At 44.4% G+C, this 19,482-nt stretch overlaps 1 protein-coding gene across 2 annotated transcripts in view; it reads left to right on the top strand.

Moving 5' to 3' along the window:
* Positions 1-19,482, top strand: part of LOC122535101 — a 246,490-nt gene that overhangs the window by 211,722 nt on the left and 15,286 nt on the right. For both annotated transcript variants that reach the window (XM_043666325.1, XM_043666324.1), the window contains 2 exons: positions 14,090-14,426; positions 16,767-17,432. In XM_043666325.1, coding sequence (XP_043522260.1) covers positions 14,090-14,426; positions 16,767-17,432 — 1,003 coding nt within the window. The remainder of the gene's footprint in view (positions 1-14,089; positions 14,427-16,766; positions 17,433-19,482) is intronic.

The following is a 19,482-nucleotide window of genomic DNA, read 5'->3' as shown; positions in this document are numbered from 1 at the left end:
AAAAAAAAAAAAAAAAAGAAAGAAAGAAAGAAAGAAAAGGAGGGAAAGAAAGGTGATACGAAATTGAGCAAAATAGGCAAAGGGGGGTATTATATTTTGCGTCGTTTAAAACGCAAATGTAATACGCACAGGCCGCAATCAATTAGTCACCATATAAGGATCAGGCTGCACGGCGATATATCTGCGGTGCAGTTGGTACGCGTTGAATGCAGCCAATGCAGTAGGTGTACTAGCTGGTCAACCAGTAGTCGCGCAATCGTCGGTACTCATCTCGACGGGTAGAAACCCCGCTGGGCTCCCGTCGTACCGCCCCCACTTTGCAGTGCCTGCACCTTGTACAACGACTTGATGGCAGTGACAGCGAGCGAGGCAATCGCTACGGCAATACCAACCTACCTGGCCTACGAGATGCATAGTGGCACGCGAAGAGACCCAAACCGGTATCCCTATGGGGATACAGCAGCGTTTGTTTAAACTAAACAGTGGCGAATCCGAGTAAATCATTCAAAGCCCGGATAGGGGGGAACGTTAAGGACCGCCGGTTGTCAGTTAGATCTCTAATACGTACGGTTTACCCGGCTGTTTCGACCCCGTGTCTGCCTTGTCCGTCTCCTCTACCGGTCTTTCTCGCCGATCTATCTATCCCTATACTCGTTTACTCGTAACGCTCGTCTTGCGTTCGCTAAGCGATCCTCTCGTTTTACGGATGTAGGAAGACGTGTGGAGGAGTCGCAGAAATGTCTTCGTCAAGTGAAGATCACGTATCCAGTGTCTCCAAATAAAAAAAGAAAGTATCTTCTCATAAGCGAAGAGAATTCTACGCTAAGTTCTAAGAAGAACTCACGATCTCGAGAGACTAGTTTCGAAGACTGTCGAATTATAAATACCAGGATCTCCTTTCTCTTCTATTTCTTTTTTTCTTTTTTTGTCGAAAGCTAACCGAAGCGTGAAATTACCTGATAAAACGAATACCCGAAAGAAACTGTTAACGTAACAATGCAAAATTGCGCGACGTAAGAAATGACGAGTCGGCGTAAGAAACTGCGGGGAACTGCGCGAACTGCACAATACCACGGTGTCCTCTCTCTCTCCCTTGGACTTCTCCATCTCCTTGGCCGAGGAGTTAGCATCTACGCCAGTAGCAAGAACTCCGGTATACCTTTTACGCCGTCATGCATAAAAGTATGCAAAGGGTGCGTGATAGCGAACTCCCTTTCCCGTTTTGATTTACATAATTCGTTATACGCGGCGGAGCATCGGATCGCTCTGCCACGAGTATCATCGAAAAGAATTGTTACCGAGAGAGCCGAGAGCAGAGTGTTCACCGGAAATCGTTCGGTGGATGAACTTTCCCGAGCGCGACCCAGGACAAACTGGAACAGGAGGTGGTTTTGAAAAAAAGAAACGAGCATTCGCCGGCGACAGCAAGGTGGCGGGAAGCAAATGTGTGACGAAAATGTCTCGTGGCTTTTACGAGGCGGGGTTAATGATCTTAGAGTCGCGAGGCCACGGATAAAACGTAGCAGCAAAGAACATTCGCTTTTAACGCGCATCCTTCTCGCCTCTGTCTTGTGCTTCTTCGTTGTATTTCAGCCAGTGCATTCGTGCTCTCTCTCTCTCGCTCTCTCTTCCTCTCTTCACTAGCTCAACCCCCATTTTCCTTTCGGTGTTTGCATGACGTTCGTACGGGGTTGGTTGCGTCGTTACCGTGAAAGATAGGGACGTGCATGCGCGGAGAAATCCGACCATTAAAATATATCCTGTCAGTATGCGCGCCGGTGTGCACAGATCTCGACAGTGTGTACGTACAAACGGGCGTACGGTGGAACGTTGCTGCTGTCGTCGTCGTGGCTGCTTGCTCGCTCGCTCACGAGCTGCCTCTCTGCTACTGCTGCTGACCGTACTATTCTTGCGTGTTCGTTCCTAGCGACTTGGGGAGAATTACGGCGAAGATAGCAATAAGAAAGATACGACTTTATCGCGACTCTGTTTCTATCTACGTACACCTCCTTGGTCCGGTGTTCACCGCAAGCATCGTGGTAGTGTACCGGCTGCCGGGACGGTCCGTCCCCGACCCTCTTTTCTGCAGCCCGTGGACCCTTGTTCCATTTTCCTTTTATATCTTCGAACGTTATCAGATCATAGTCTGCTCGTAGCTCGCATTACGCACCCCATGTGAACCCTCTCTCCCCCTTTCCTCTCGTAGCAGATTTTAACTTTGACGATGTCGGCCTCCAGATATGGCCGCGAGTGTGTTGTTGCTGTTCATTAGAGTTCGGGCCGGACAAGCGAATATTCTCGCGCCGAATAAAATGCACGGTAAAATGTATAACCGAGGCGCAAATAACTTCACCATAAACACCAACCACGGCAACATCAACCACGGATTATGGCGCGCTTGTAATTCCGCGATGTGTTACACCACTCGATCGATACGCCGTGTTTCACTCGGTGAAAACGAAATGTGCGTTGTTGGATTATGTGCATCGGGTTGTGGTAGCTTAGATAATTGACGTTTTGCAACGAAAGTACGAATAATTCTGTGCACTTTCATCTTTTTTTTCATAGCTGGAGATAATTATTTTTAAAACATCGATTGGCATGTCTCCTTGAAAAAATTAAGTTGACACTTTCATTGCAAGAATTGATTATCCTACGGCTAATTTGTTGTAACGTACAACGCTTCAATATTCAATATTCATTTGGCATAATTGAAACTTAGTACCTATGTTCTGTTAGAAATAAAACGTACACCTGTTACACGGAAATTTATTAACATCTTCGTTCCTTTATCGAGCACCTCGACTGCCTCGATTCATCACTCTGATTAAGAAACAAATTTATCTAATCACCCGCTCTATATCAATGGAAGACTAAGAATTCCCAGATCGATGGCTCCGGAAAAGAAAAATGCCCGTCCCGTGGAAGAAGGGCGCGTATTGAACGATTAGGACAAGCATGTACATAATGTCTATAAACGAGGCTATCGAGGCGTCGTTAACATGAACTGTTACAAGAACTCCCGATAGAAACGAATTCCGCGATAAGTGGAAGCTCGCTCTTTCTCCCTATCGCTTCATCGTTCGCCAATACGGGTTACACCAGCGATGATAGCAGGAAACTTCTTGCCTCCAACCCTGCCTCGGTCCCTTTTTCTCCTCCGAGTCTCTCGTCTCTCATCTCTCGTCTTTCTCTCTCTCTCTCTCTTTGTCTCTCGCGCGGCTCCGTCGTTCGCGATTTGCATATGCAAATCGAGCGATATAAGTAATTAATTCGCAATCAGACTGGCCTTACCTCGCGCTGCTATATTTGCCGCGGTTAAAAACCACAATTCATTAGCCACGGTGATATTTATTAATTAGGATCGCGAATGTGGGCGTATACCGCCGATTACATCTTCAATCCTCGTCATTAATTACACCGTCCTTTTGCTCCTTCTTTCTGCCCCATCCTCGAATCTGTTCATCCTTCGATAAATAAACTCCCTTTCGCCGCGGACTATTTCATCGGTTAAAATTCCTCGTGAAATGAGATACAATTGTCGGTAATAATTTTCTGATGTTTGTGTGAAGAATCAAGTGCGTTTAATTCTTTCATTGTCACTATCACGTGGGTATGAGTAGTCTTCTCTTTAAGAAAGACTCTTCAGCATTAGATCGAAAATTTTTTTTTGAGCGTACAATTTAATTTAAATTCTAAATTTAAGACGCTGATTTGTTAAAATAATTATTGTCCTTTAGTACAAGTGTGTAATTTAATTTTATTTATAGACAGAAACCAATCTGACTAACGTCGATTTGAACTCAGATTTAAAAGTCGAACAGACTTAATTATTAAGCTTTTACATATAAAATTGATCTTAACTTGAGGTCGTGGTCATTTCTTTCTATAAAAGAGAGATCTATAAAAGATACACAATGCATTCATCCCTAAAATTACCCTATTTAATTACCCTTTACAATTTAATTACCTTTCTAAAAATATCTTCTGTAATCCAACTTGACACTAGAATTACCGACAAGCGAGGCATAGAATTTCCATCAGTAGAGACACTGAAGTAGAAGAAACAGAAAATCCTTATAATACACAAGTTTTCATTTATGTATTTTACGAAGAATCATGTAACTCTCTAAAAGTACAAAATGTTTCACATCTGTAAAATATCTGAATATCTAAAATTATCAACCGGTCGTTTTGACCATTTTCGTAGCACCAGCGTTAAAGAATGTATCAAAATTCTTGATTTCAAATTCAATACATCCGACATCGTGATAAGGGTTAACCTCAAATATCTTTCCTCCTCGACGAAAGGGTCACAAAAATGGAGTTTCCTCGAGTTCGAACTCTCGATAAAGAGAGTTTTTGGACGACGCACACACGCACACACACACCATCGTCAGTCGCGTCACGTTCGCGCGTTGTGTCTGCAGCGTAAAAATTTACCGTTGACTCGAAGTTGGCGAAGTTTTCGCGTCACCCTATTTCCAAGACACAGCTGGGCCCATATCTTAACTGCTTGCTTGCTGGCCGAGAAAAGCGCCGTACCGATGTTCTGAAACTCACGAGGTAGCACCTGTTACACCGGGGAACGTCGCCGATCGACCGTAGAGCCCAGCTGGGCCACCCGACGCCCTTACATTAACTTTATCGTAATTACATCGAGCGGCTGTACGTATAAACGCTAATACCAGCGAACGTGCTGGTTTGCGTGTTGGGACGTGTGTGTGCATGTGTGTGTGTGTTACGCGTCGACCCTATGCGCGCATCGTCGCCGTAACGTCTAATTCCTTGCACCTCGAGGTGCTTACCGAGTTCCGTGGTAACGACTACGCACAGCGCAACACTCTCGAGGTGCTTTATTTCCTCTCGTAGCCAAGTAATCCAGGTGCCGTGATTCTTCTTGAATCTCGTCGCGAAGAAACATATACATACATACATACATATATATATACACACGAGAAAGCATGATAAACGCTCCCGCATGATTTCTTAGATTTCCCTCAAGTGATCCTCTCGAACTGTTTACGATCCGTTCGTTTCGTACTATTTTTCTACTTTCTTTCTTTTCTTTCTTTCGTTTTGGTTTGTTCTCCTTCCTCCTCACCGGCGAATAACACGATGCGAGAACGCAAAAGGTAGCAAATGCTCGAGATAAGATACATAATGTATGTGCGCGCGTTGGGCAGGTAGCGCGGTGTACTACCAGCAGGCCTGATTCCTTGATACTCTGCTGCACGATATAGGAGGCAAAGGGTTAATTCCGTGTTCCCTGACAATTAGCTTTGGTTTCTGCCGCGAAACGGCCATTTATATTCTTAAACGTTCCCCGGGCGCTTAATGCTCTCTCTCTCTCGCTACCGTAAGTTGGATTTATGCGGATAGAGATGTGGAAAGTTAAGAGCGTGATTCGACGCCAGGGAGCAGAGGGAATTCTTCCAGGTGGGGGCGAAAAAATAAATAAAAAAGAAGAACGGGATCCTAATCCAATCACGAAGCTATAAATTTGTCGGGAACGCGTAATGGAAAGCACGGGGGGCACCCGAGCGCGAGTTCGTTGCTCGGTGACCAGATCACCGGCAACGTCACGCGATTCTTTACTCTTTAGTCGAGAGCGTGGAAGGATTTATGTCGTCGATCGATTCTTCGACTGCGATAGAAAAACAGTTGAGTTGAAAGAAAGAAACGAACCGAGAGTTAAGTTAGAGTACGTGAGAAGAAACGATTAATCCAAAGGAAAAAAAGAGAAAGAAACATGTCAAGTCGTCGAAATGTAAAAATGTTCCTTTATTTCCATAATAGTTTCTCCAGCTAGATTAGCGATCTTATTGAAATACGCAAACTCGCGTTAGACACCTGATAGAAACAGGTTTCTCGACAGGATCGCGACAGCTTGAGAAACCGCTGATAAAGAACGTACCGTTTGCTCTTCGGAACGGTGGTTGCAAGAAGTCGGCGAGTCGCCCGGAAACTTTTTCCTTCCCAAGGCCAAGTGATCGAGATGGTGACGAGGGGACGAAAGACTGGAGAGAAACAAGAGAGAGCCCCGAAGAGGAGAAGGTAGAGGAGGATCGAGGGATGGGATAGAAAGACGTAGGTGCGGTATCGGATGCGAACATCGCTGGAAAACGGACGACTCGTAGCGGTGCACTTTGTTCGTCCGATAGATATATAGATAGACGCGGGGGAAAGGGGAGAGCGGTGTGGCGAAGCGGGCTTGGAAAGAGGGTTATATGGAAGACGAGGCCAGCAAGGGTGGGTTATGTATTGGCACATGTACGTAATTGTAGCTATTTGTCGAGAAAGCGAGAGACTGGCAGGGGAAAGAGGGTGGTGAGTGCCGGTGCAACGGGGAAAAGTCGATGTACAGAGGGATGAAACGGACGATCGAGAGAGGAAGAGAGAAAGCACGAAGCGTGGAGAGGGTGTCTCGTCCGGTAGTCGCGGCTGAACGCGCGAATGCATCACGGGGATTGCGTAGACGACGTATATCTCCGAGTAATAGCACATGGGGAATACCGGGTGGGATATACCGAGATCCGAGTATCGTGGCCGTTCGTAACTACCAAAATGTCCGTTGAAACTATCCTTTCCTACCACCGGCTATTTCTTTCGATCTTGACCTTTCTTTTATCTGATATACTTTCGCCCCGACTCCGCCTGTTACTTAATACGATCCGCTGTTTTCAAGCATCGCCAAACGAATCATCGCCAAGCATCGCACGGCGAATTAAATGAAATGTGCTATCGCGTCGATTGATACCGATCGGCGGGGATGAGTTTTATCAAACGCGGTGAATCTAGGATTGATCTCCTCGTTGACAAGTGTCGAAACAATTGCCAGCTTCCTGTGAAACTCGACGATTGATCCACTTAGATACCTTTTATTATTATTACAGAGACATTATTTATGAATGTTTGCCGTAACATATTTGGTACGAGAATTCTACGTCGCGTTTACGGAAAAACTCTTTGATCAACGAGCGGCTCGAATCGATCTGCCCGTTTCGCAGTGGTTAAAAATCAGGCCAATTTAATATTTCCGGGAAGCAGCTGAAAAAACGGAGCTCGTTCCTCGCGACGTATCGCTTTGATATACGTTTACGAGTAACGCATAAATGGAACGTGGTCTAGAGTTGATTAGTTTATTCCGAGCTGAGAAAAAATGGTGCAGATATGAAGCCGTTTCGGCCGGCTCAGCCACAAAGAGGCTGGATGCTCGCCGCAAGCTGGGTTTTGCCGGACGATCGTTAATATAGCCGCTTATCCCGGATTTTGCCCTGGCGGATGTCAAGCCGCCTCGCAAAAAGGGACCAGGTTATAAAAGAGTAATGCAAATTAGTGTTTTTCAGTTCGTGTCACGGAGGCCGGGCGTGAACCCATAAAGTGTCCCCCCATTTCGTGACGCGAAACAACGAACGCCGGATTACACGCGATACCAGTTTCATCGGGTTCGTCGGTGCCGATCTGCCTTTCTGGAACTGTTCTCCTCGTTTTGCCCTTTATCGCTGTGAAACTGTTAACAGATCAATTAAAGGCTCTATCGAACCCTCCGTGGACTCGATCGACATCGACAAACGGAACGCTGTCCCCGCGTTCGCCGCGGTATTTTATCGGTCCCGCAGGTTTGCGACGAAAATTTTCCTCTCGGCCCGCGACACGCCCGCGGAGACTTCAATGGGCCAACTGGAAACACACGGTACTATAGGCTATTCCAAGTTCTCTCCAGCGGGGAGAGAGAGATCGTTCGAACGTTTGTTCCAGCTATAATCGTTTGCATTTCGATGCGGGAATTTCATCTCTGATCGCGTGACATCGATTTGACCAGCGATTTCTTTTCGATTTATTTCTTTGGGGGGAAGAGGGCGCGAGTTTCCTTTTACGGCGTGAATGTTAACGCTATTTACGCGCGATATCAATTTTATTACACGGAGAATGTGTTTTCCTGGAATTTCTGAAAGTAACGAAATAACAATAACAGATGAGAAAATTCGTAGTGTTTGTTTCCTACAAGCCGGTTATGTTCAAGCACGTGAAATTTATGGAAACTTGGCGGAAGAGTAAGTTTGACAACAAATCGTCCAAGAAAATTAACATTGACGATGAAAACGAGGTCGAACTTGCAAATATTTCAAGCGGCGAAGACAATGAGTTTTGTGCCAATTAGAAAAGAGAAAAATTGATCGTTTTGAATTACAGCTGGCGATAGTGACACCGAATAAAATTTTGCTCCTTGGAATCTCATTATTATTACTGTTCCTTATTTTTTTCATTTTTTGTCAACCTATGTAAAAGAAATACGTATTCGTATAACATGTACCAGCTTTTCTTTTCAATATTTTTTCTTTTATACTGACAGACTTTCGTTCGCGCAAAACGAATCCACGTGGCTACTCCGTGTAAATGAAGGAAGGAAGGTGTAATTTACGAGATAGAGAGAGAGTGTGTGTGTATGTGTGTGTGTGTGTTGGAAATCCTTAACTAAATGTAAACGCTTTATCGTATCGAGTAAAAATTCGTGTTTCAAATTTGAACGAATGTCTCCCAGTAGGTGCTCGGGAATTGCGCGTGAAATCTCGTCAGATTGGCAGACTGCGCGACAAGGCAACTCGTACGCGCGGCTACGAAATTCCCCCGTCGAGAAAAAGAATTGCGCCGGCAAAACGCTTAAATACCGGCAGAAATTCAATTACGGTTGAAAAGCCGCAAGGACTTTACCATACGTCCCGAATGGTGCTCGTTGCGTCTCGCTGAAATTACGAAGGGAAACGCCGCACTAATGCTCGAACGTGTTTTCCCTTTCCTTCTTCTCTCTCTCTCTCTCTCTCTCTCTCCTTCCACCTTGCCCTCGCGGTCGATCCGACTGAATCGCATTTACTTATTCGATTTATTTATTTGACCCGAGCCGGGTTGCCAGCCACCGTTCGCCGCCTTCGTTCCCTCGTTCGCGGCCGGATGGAAATTTAATGCAAGTTAGATGCGTCGGGCGCAGCCGATTCGCCCTGTATTGAAACGCCTCGGCCGTCGCCGCGGCACGAATAATTTGAGATTCATCGAGATGCAGCGGGCCGAGTCACTTGTAATTCTTTTCCATCGTTGCCTCCGCCGCGCCCGTCGTTTTCCACCGTTCTGGCTCGTCCTTACTCCGCCCCCCCGATCGTCCCCCCTGATCCGTGCACTGTCTCCTTTTCCCTCTTGTCTGCCGTTTCCTTCGAAATAGCCCCGGCGCGGAAAGGCGGTAGATGGCGGATCGCGATTGGCGAATCGAAGAAACGAGAGCAATTGTCCCAGGGATTCGAGGCAAGAGAGAAAACAGTTTGGTTGGGGAAAAAGAGAAGAAAAATAAAAGGGAAGAAACGGGAGGGATGAGGGTGTGGTTGGCGGGGGGTTGAAACGCCCGGACATCGCTCTGTCGAAGTTAACTTCGCATTTAACATCTGCCTGGGAGGTTAAAATTTCCCCGGAGGTTTACCCTAAGTTGTGCCGGAACGGTATATCTTTTGCCCCGAGACTCGAGAAAAGAAAATCAGCGGCGTAGAGAGGGGAGGGGGGCTTCATCGTTCGAGCGAACGGTCGTTCGCTGGCCAGCTTCTTCTTGCTTATGCACGGAAGTACCTCGGAAAAAAATAACGCCGAACGACAGGAGACGCTGAACTTTACGTTTAATCAAAAAGCATTTAATTTCGTGAATTTGAGAATCGAATTATTCCCATTACGCTTCCCGAAGCGCTTGAGTGTAAAATCTTGCGTTTCAAAGAAATTTCCAGAGAACGAAAATTTATGACTTTTCTAGACATCTGTCTAGAAGACGCCTTCTAAATTTAATTTACCAAAGCAATTATTTCTTCGCAATTTTGCTACGAGAGAATAAAGACCGTCGATCCTCGAACTTGCCAAGAAAAAAAAAAAAAAAAAATTACAACAAAGTAAAACGAGCAAGGTAAAAACGAATCATGCGTAGAATAGAAAACAATAGCGTTCGAAATCGACGATGTGGTAAATTCGTCGGGAACGTGGACAAAGAGGAAACAAAGAAGCCGTGCTTAATTTCGGACGGCAATATTGGCGAAGCGGCAATTCGCGCGAGGGGAAATATCGTTTGACGTTTCTATTAGAGATCGATGACGATGGGGGCGAGACGTAGCCGCGCGTAAATCTTGTCGCGGTACAATCACCGGCCGGCGATCGGCGAGAGCGAATCGGATAAAAGTAATTCGCGATAAAAGCGATTTCCCAAACCGTTCGGCGAGCGCGCGCACTCACCAACCGAATGAATAATAAACGCAGCGCATATCACCGGCCAATTATTCGAATCGCGAACAATTCTGTGTCGAAACTTGTTGATTTAACGAACGAACAGTCGACTAGATATACGTTCGATTACGGAACCCTTCATTTCTGTTTGCGCCGTTTTATCAAATCGGTGCCGGTTTGAATTTGATCAGTTCGATTGTCACCGGATCGATAGAAACAACGCCAGCTCTCGATCGCTCTCAAATGAGCCACCGTGGAACCGGTATGTTCGAGACGTAGTTCACCTCCGTTCAACTGTTCAACAACTTATAGATCGAGTGTATCGCGCGACCAGATGGTTACACTCTATTTTCAAATTCTTCTCTAAAAAACAGTCTCTAAAAACAGTCACGAAACTCTGGCATATTCTTAACCGTTGTTGTTAGCTTCTGGAATTGGAAATTTGCGAGGCCGTTTCGTTAAAAATATTGAGAAATATTTACAATGTGTCTTGAAACTTTCCAATTTCTTCTTGTTAAATGTAATTTGAAATTAGAACGTTCGAGTGCGTAAAAGATAATATTTTAGTCAAACTAGATTACCGAGATTTACGTTGAAGGTTACAGTCGGTTAGAATATTTCCATGTAATTTTATAGTCCCAAAGAGTGAAATCACTCGGAATACGGATTATCGAGCTGATGAAGAAGCGTTGGCAAATACGATAAAAAGAAGGCCCGGAGGCGCGATAATCGGCAGAGCTGCAGACGATTCGATTATACGTTCGACTCAATGGCGGCGTTTATCGCGACGAACCGCATAAGGGCGCGGTGATTTTTCGACTTCGATTCCCTCGGACGGGGAACTCCGAGAATATTGAAATCATAACGTGCCAGCCATGAATATTATCCAAGTCTTAAGGTAATATAATCCGAAATCGATCGAGGAACGTGGAATAAATTTGGCACCCCGCTGCTCACTTTGAACCTGATGTTCCACGAGAGAAGCAACAACGTTCTAACCGAACTTCGTCCAGAAGACGATGATGATTTAGTGCCACAACGTTCGGTATTGTTGCAGTTGAAACAACTAGTGATTTTACAAATTGCTCGAAAAATGACATGAAATGCCAGAAATGAAAGAACGAAGGACGAAAAAGATTGAATCAACTTAAATTAACTAGAATTGCTGTTTTAAAAAATTGGAAGAAAGTTCACTTTCGAAATTTCAAACGTCGTTATTTAAGAGGAAATCGATTCTTTAAATTGTCACATGTACTGAGAATTTAGTCGCAGGAATTCTTTGTTAATTATCAATTAACGCTGGCCTAAATTAACGTTTTTGACATCGACGAATTTGCCATCGATACTTTTCGACGATCGTGGCATGGTAATCGGTAAGTTACGAGATGAAATAATTGCGCCGAACTTTCATCACGGAAAATTGCGATGTCACTCCGGCGACATGAATAAATTGAAATGTAAATATTCGCGGTGATACATCGTACACGTCGTCAACATCTAGACGTACGTCAATGTGTTTTCGCGATAAATATTTATACGACTGAATTTTCTTTCATCGAGCGATATTTCCGAACTGTGAAGTTCAATTCGAGCTTAATAATAGACTGATTCCGCAACGAAATTCATCAAACACAACTTTCTGTGTAAACAGCGTGATGTTTTACTTATTCGAAAGAGGCAAAAAAAAAAAAAGCTTTTATTCAATTTGTCAATATTTGAACCTCTTTACATTTCGTAATTTTGGAAAAAGATGAATAAAAAATTTTGTACCTACGCATGCAATTCATATCTGAAAACGGGGAATTGACTCGCATAATGATTTCAGTCGATAAAGCTTCTACGTTCTACTCGTAATTTCCGAGAATCGTTAACGTATCAACTCTCAATTAGCATCGTTGAGTAGATGGTTTAATTTAACTTCATACTTATACTTATCATTTTCCACGCTTAGCAATCAAATTAAATTAAATTAAATTAAATTAAAGATTCCGAACTTAAGTGATTCAATGCTAAATTATCACTGACACAATTTTATATAATATCTCTGCAGATATTTAATACGCGTTTTCACGTTATCATGCAGCTTCTCGTAAATAACGTAAGATAAGGATAGAGTATCAAGGTTCTTGCTTCGTCTGCGTGTAAAACAGGTTGAAAGAGGAAACCGAGGAGACCGAGCAATCAAAAACGAGAGGTGTTCTTACTTCCGGACAACTTGCCTGCTATTACGTTCATTACATGCAGGCATTAACGAACGTGGACAAAAACGGGGAAGAGAACGGAGGGAACTGCTTCGGTTGACTCCTCTGGTAAACCTTGGTAAATTAGTGTTTTCGCCGTTGAACTGTAGACTATTACGGTGAAACGATCCCGGGTCTAGCATGTAATAATTGCTTCGACTTACGGGCGCCAGGCCGTCTTTGAAAAATAGAAGAAAACCAATGTAATACGCTCGTATATATATATTTTACCGTGACGTGTTTAAAAAGTGAGAGCTTTTAAACGCAATATTTCTATTTCTCGCCATTGAAGACAGGTTTCTCGTTGATTAAACACGCTGTACAAACACTTTCGCCTCGTCTCGCGTTAATAGTCCCTGATCTCTCGAAAAAAGTGTTAACTCGCGTACAGTCGTTGACGAAGGTTGTTGGGAAACACTCGTGAAAATGTTTCACGAATATATTTTTAACCTGCTGTGCGAAACATTTCAAAATTTGAACACGTTGCAGAAAAGAAGCGAAGAAATAATAAAATGAACGAGCTCGAGTCTCTGTTTTTTAATCCAAGATTCAGACAAACTTGAAGATCGTAAGAAGATCTATCAGTCAGTGATTCGTTACATCGATAAATCTCGATAATTAATAAATAAATTACGATAATATATAATTTTAACCTTATGCAACAAACGAATTCTTTATCAAATATATATCCGCAACAAATGTCCTGCAACTACTATATACGTTACAGATTGCTTTCAAACTTGGACAATATCGCCCTGTTTTCGACGTTAGCGAAATTCCAAAATATGTTTCATACAATCCACATGTAAAAATATATCTACGCGTAATTTCTCCGTGGCAGCTAAAGTGTGCAAGCACTTTAGCTCCCCGTTGAATGCAAAGTAATTGCGTGTCGTGCAGTCAATTGTAGCGACAAATTCCCGAGAAGCTATTGATTCAATTTGCGCCGCCGCAATATTTGGCAGCGCGAAGCTCGCAGTTTTGTGGAAATCCATTAGCCAGCTTCTATTACAATTTTCCCCTCCCTACGGACTCTGTGATTTCGCTCTACGTCATTGAGACTTAATGCAGTTACACATTGTTCCATCGAAATCCGGCCGAGATTTGGTTTCTGTTACTTAATCTCCGGCGGTTTCGCGTAATAACAGTCGCAACAGTTTAATAGGCGTGAAATGATTCCGGTCATTTTGTCAGATGTTGCGCAACAGGTCAATTCGTTTGACAGTTCGATGGTACATACATCGAGTTTTAGTATGAAATACAATCGTCGAATAAGGTACGAAGATTGGTCGTTTGTACAGATCGACGTTGTCGATACATCTGGCGCGTGTGTTTAGCAAACGTTGATATAATTGCAATTAGTGAACTATCCTTTCGTACACATTCACGTTATTTTATTCCATTTGAATAAATTGATCAATCATTTTTTTTATTAGTCTTGTTTCTTCCTGCCCACACGAATTCTCCCGAATTCTCACCGTTCCTCGACACGTCAAATATAATATTGATAAAAATGTTGTACGAGCTCCTTCTTCGTCTCAAACGCTACCAAACCAAGTGTCAGAGATTCTAAATGGTCGTTGGGTTTTCTCTTTCAGGTCTGCCAACTACGCGAACTCGACGAAACAATGCGAACTCTCGGACATGGACCGGTTAACCGTCGCCGGGTCGAGCGCTTTCCAATCTGCTAAAGGTTTCGATTATCTGGAAAACCACTGCGTGGACGAGCCGGTGAAACTTTGCGAATTTAAGAAACTATCCGGCCGTATCTTGAAAACTGTGGACTCTGTGTACCAGGACGTTGGCAGCTCCGAGGAATGCCGGGAGCTTTGCTTGAATTCGCCGTTCCGTTGCCATTCTTACGACTACGGCGACACCGGCGACATGGTGTGCCGTCTTAGCCATCATTCCAGAGCTACCCTGTCGGACATTCAGGTAAATAATCACCGTCGAATCCTGACGGTTTCCATTAAACCACAATTTCATCTCGACGAATTAGAAAAAGAATTATCAATTTTTTTATATCGTGTGTCTCACTGGACGTAATGCTCTAACGACATACCTTAATCGACCACAATACCATCTGATAATAAAATAATCCAGTGCAATGTATTCACGATACAATCAGGATATTAAATTCTCTCCGGGAACGATATTTTACTTCATTTTCTCCATTCCTCGTTCCATTATAATATTCGCGAAACGCGCGCGGAATCTCGATATTCGACCGGCAGCGCACAATTTTTCTATTATTCGCTCATAAAAAAAAAAAAAAAAAAAAAGACAAAAACAAATGTGAAAAGCTGCGCGCGATGTCGCGTCACGGTTCATTCGACGCGACGGACGAAGCGTTCGCCGTTCGTTCGCGTTTAATAAAACGTTGTTGCGCGACGTGGCCGCGAAATGGCGTCAGGGGACGTTGTTCCACGCAACGCGGAGTTTCCCAACGCGTTGCGTGAACTTACTTTAATTCATTTGGCACGGCGAAGTAAAACAATTCGACGTCAATTCCGCGGCACGGGATTCGCTTGGAAATCGTAGACCGCACGTATTTCGCTCGTTCCGGGCCGTGCGTCGCGTACTGGTGAAAGGGCCGGTAGGGATTTTCTGTAAACGTGATTACATCGCACACGTGTAAACCAGGTTGAACAATTCCGCGCCGAGAGCGCATTCGTGGAAAATCGAGTTTCCATCGCAGATGCTGCTTACCCTCGATCGAGCCTGTGCTCGGTGAGCTCTTCAGTTTGTGCATACGAGAGAGAACCCGAGTATCTCGCGGTCCCGAGCAAGTCAAGACAAAGACTTTTCTTCTTGCCAACCTGTTGAAGAATCGGCTCGCTCTATTTTCAACTAGCGTGTTCTCTACGTCCGACTGACTCGGTGCTTCTTCTTTTGCTCTCACAATACCCATCGTACTCGCGTTACGGTTTTTTTTTTTTTACCTTATCGCGTCTTTATTTCTTCGTCGATTCGATATACGCTCTTTAGAATCGTAAAAGAGAAGAGGAGTCGCCAATCTTTCGTTTTCATGAATGTATTATATTAGCAACGTAGGAACGCAAAATGATTTTCGCTTTTCTTTTTTTTTTTTTTTTTAATGAATAAACAGTCTCTTTTCTCCATCGTTGAAAATTTAAAAATTGTCGATAAATCTCGAGACAAAATCTCTTGAAACGTGACGAACTGTTACGAGTTTCGTTTCGGATTAAGAAGAATCCTTGTAAATCTTTGTAATGTTACGTAACGTTGACTTGTAGTAAATTTCTTCATTAATGATGTGAATGATGTTGGGGTCAATCAGAAGCTACAGTCGTCAATTAAACGACTACAAAAATTGTGTTTTAATCGTATTATCTGTAGTCATCTATGGAGTACGAAGTTATTTGTTTCTGAAAAATGACACGACTGATGCGACTGACGGTCAAACTTCGGGGAAACGACATTTTACGCGAGAAGGAGAGTTATTCGTAACGACTTGCGACGTACCCCCGGGATCTTGGTGCCCCCGCCCGTGTCGTTAAAAAGAGCATAAATATTTAAACGCGGTAATTTGAGACCCCGTTTCCTATATCATTAAATAACTTAAATAATACGTTACGGTAATTGTATAAAGAGGTAATATCTTAGAGCTGATGCTGTAATTTTGGTAATGAACGTGCAAAGCCTGGCTCGATGCATCCTGGCAATTTGTTGCGAGATAAAATGATAAACAGGAACACATTTGTGACAATTTAAGTTCCACAAATAGTAGATAATTATAACACTGGCCGGCTAGTTTAGTGGAAATATGCAAATTATTATTGTCCCCGTATCTCGACCCAGATTATCCTATTACCGACGCGAGACGCGCACTATCACCATTAACAGATAGCTCGTTCGTGAAATCACGCGAGGTCCCATTTTCAATACAAAAAAATAGTTTTCGTTCCAAGAGTTAACAATTCCAACGAACAATCAGTAGATTGAATTAATCAGAAACGACGAGTGAAGAATACCGAACCAAGTTGACGTAATAACAGTGTGAATGATATACGATTTGATCAAATTCAAAAAAGAAACATATTACGAAATAGAGGGAGAATAAATCGAAGCCAAATGTATTTCAATGTTTGTTGAAAATCGTACCGATAATATTTTTCAAAATCATTAAGAAAGAATGGAGAAGTCGATTATTTCTTTGTGAACAGTATTTAATAAAATAAAAGAGAATCGTCGTAGAACACGTAGTGTGTAATAAATATAACGATAGAAATTCGTTTTCGTACTCGGTTTCAGGAGCCTTATCTCGACGTGCCAGAGGGCTCGACCTACGAACTGAGCTCGTGCTACAACGTGACGATCGATTGCCGGGCCGGTGACATGGTGACGAGAATCCAAACGAGCAAATTGTTCTACGGCAAGGTGTACGTGAAAGGCTCGCCGAATTCGTGCGTGCAAGACGTGAAGGGCGCGCTGGAGTTCGAGCTGCGAATGGCTTACGACGATTTGGAGTGCAACATCAGGCAACAGGGTTTGGGCCGTTACTTAAACGACGTGGTGATCCAGCACCACGACACCATTGTCACCAGCTCGGATCTCGGGCTGGCCGTCACCTGCCAGTACGATCTCACCAACAAAACAGTATCGAACGAGGTGGATCTTGGCGTGCACGGTGACATAACGCCCGCGTTGTCCGAGGAAGTGATCGTCGACTCGCCGAACGTCGCCATGAAGATCACCGATCGCAGCGGAAACGAAGCGATCCCGTCAGCCGAAGTCGGCGATCCCCTGGCGCTCAAGTTCGAGATCCTCGACCCTAACAGCCCGTACGAGATCTTCGTACGCGAGCTGGTGGCTATGGACGGCGTGGACTCCAGCGAGATAGTCTTAATTGACTCGGATGGCTGCCCCACCGATCACGTCATCATGGGCCCGCTCTACAAGTCCGCTACCACCGGCAAGGTAAGTTCCAGGCTAATGGTTATCATTTATCGTTGGCCGTAGCGCGATGCGAACCGCAACAGCGCCACCGTAAGTACGCCAACTCCTCGGGCTAGGGACTTTTTTAACGAGGGATCGTAAACGGCCACGTACGGAATTAGATCTTCTTTTTTTCTCTCTCTCTCCATCACCCTCCCTCCTCCTCCTCTTCTTCTCTTTTCTCATCTTCTTTCTTTTTTCCCCCGAGGAACACGTGTCTCATTACCGTCGACACTTTACAATGGCATCGATCGAGCCATTAACTGGCAAAAGGAACGCCAATAGCCGTTTATAGAGTAATAAAAGTCCGTTCGTTACAGAGCAAACTTATACGCGGAGAACTCAACGAGAGAACAAACAGCCAACGTTACCGGTGTCTATATGACGCGAGTTCGAGGAATCTGTCCTGTTGTCCGTTACGTTACTCTCCCAACCCCCTTTCGCGTAACGAGAGTCCACGAATCAAGATTCCAATCGGCAGTTTTAACAAATGGCGTCTCGATCCGAAGGTTGAGCCACAAATCAAACGAAGAAAGAATCTGATCGACCGTTTCACAAAAGAGACACACACGCGAACGATCCGAAAAATCATCGAAACGACTAGTTTCGAAAGTAACGCGCTGTCCAATCGTCAAATCACGCCGGCGGTGCGTACGTGTCCTTAACGAAACTGCTAAAGACCGACGAACGCGATACGTGACCGCGAACGTAGGGACGCGAGCCGGCTAGACGAGAGGTTAGGCACGACTAGGAGGCATCAGCTGTCGCAGCAAGAACACTGTTATTACCCGCGTCGGCCTCTCTCGCTGCGTCTGCAGTTCCTCCCACGCGCGTTCCACCGCGAGTTAATAATAAAAAGAGGGGTAAAGACCGATTCTAATTTGACGGACACGGCGAGCCTCGTGCACGGGATGGTGCACGCCGCGGCTAATAGAGATGCTTGATGCCGATAATGTCGATACCACGGCCACAGCGAGCCGTTAGAGGGAACGTTGCTTGCTTGCACGTTGTTGTTTCGTGTTCGTATATGTTTTATAAAGGGTCGAAGGAAAGGAAAGGAAAGGAAAGGAAAGGAAGGGAGAGATGGGAACGAACGGGAAGAAACGAAGGAGACAGTCGGGCAGCGCCGGTCGCCGCGGCTGCATGCTAATCAATCACTCGGACGGATTTTACGACGCGGCGGGAAGCAATTTGCTCGCGCCATAACAGGTCGCGTCGGTTGATGCACCGTCGTCGTCTTGGCGATGGCGCGTCACGATGCAGCGTTGATAGCAGGCAGCTTCGGCTGCTTGTTATTACTTTCACCGTGTAATGCTAGCTGTCGCCTGGAAAATTTGGAAAAGCAAACAGGCTCTTCGTCACCGACGGATGCGTGACGCAGTTGCGCTTCACGAGTTTCCGGCAACGCCGGGCCAGCGTAGACGAGCGAAACGCGTTACACGTTCACAGGAATGAAAATTCGAATTTAGAGCGAATGGTCGGTGGATTTTCACGCGTTCGTGGGAATTTTGAATTTTTCAACGAGCTTTCATTGAAAAATGTGAAAAATATGAAAGATATTCGATTAGTTCGAACTGGTAGTAAGAACAATTCAGTACTATAATTACGATGGAACACGTAGTTTAATGAAACATTTTCTTACTTCGTACATAGATCACTTATCAGAGATATTTCCAAGAGAATCAGCGTTACAGCATTACAATCACAAGCTGTTTGTTTCCCCCATTTCTTTTCTTCGTGTCATCAAAAGGTATCAACGTCAAGGATATTTTGTTCTCGTTCTTGGAAGAATATTCACGAGAAAGCATTGCAAGTTCGAACGACGAAATTACGATTAATAATGGTGAAACGTCTTGAAACGACGTTGAAAATAAATCTTTGCTTGTTCAGTTTCTCAACATATTCGCGAAATATTCAAGCGGGAAAATACAAGAGGGAAACTAGTCGATACACTTGGTCGTAGGTACCAAGTTGATGATCAATGATCGTACCACGCCTGCTAACCAGATGGATGACATTATCGATGTAACAA

Source organism: Frieseomelitta varia, unplaced genomic scaffold, assembly GCF_011392965.1.
Source record: "Frieseomelitta varia isolate USP_RPSP 00005682 unplaced genomic scaffold, Fvar_1.2 scaffold_67, whole genome shotgun sequence".
Taxonomy (NCBI): domain Eukaryota; kingdom Metazoa; phylum Arthropoda; class Insecta; order Hymenoptera; family Apidae; genus Frieseomelitta; species Frieseomelitta varia.
This window is presented reverse-complemented; position numbering and strand designations above follow the sequence as displayed.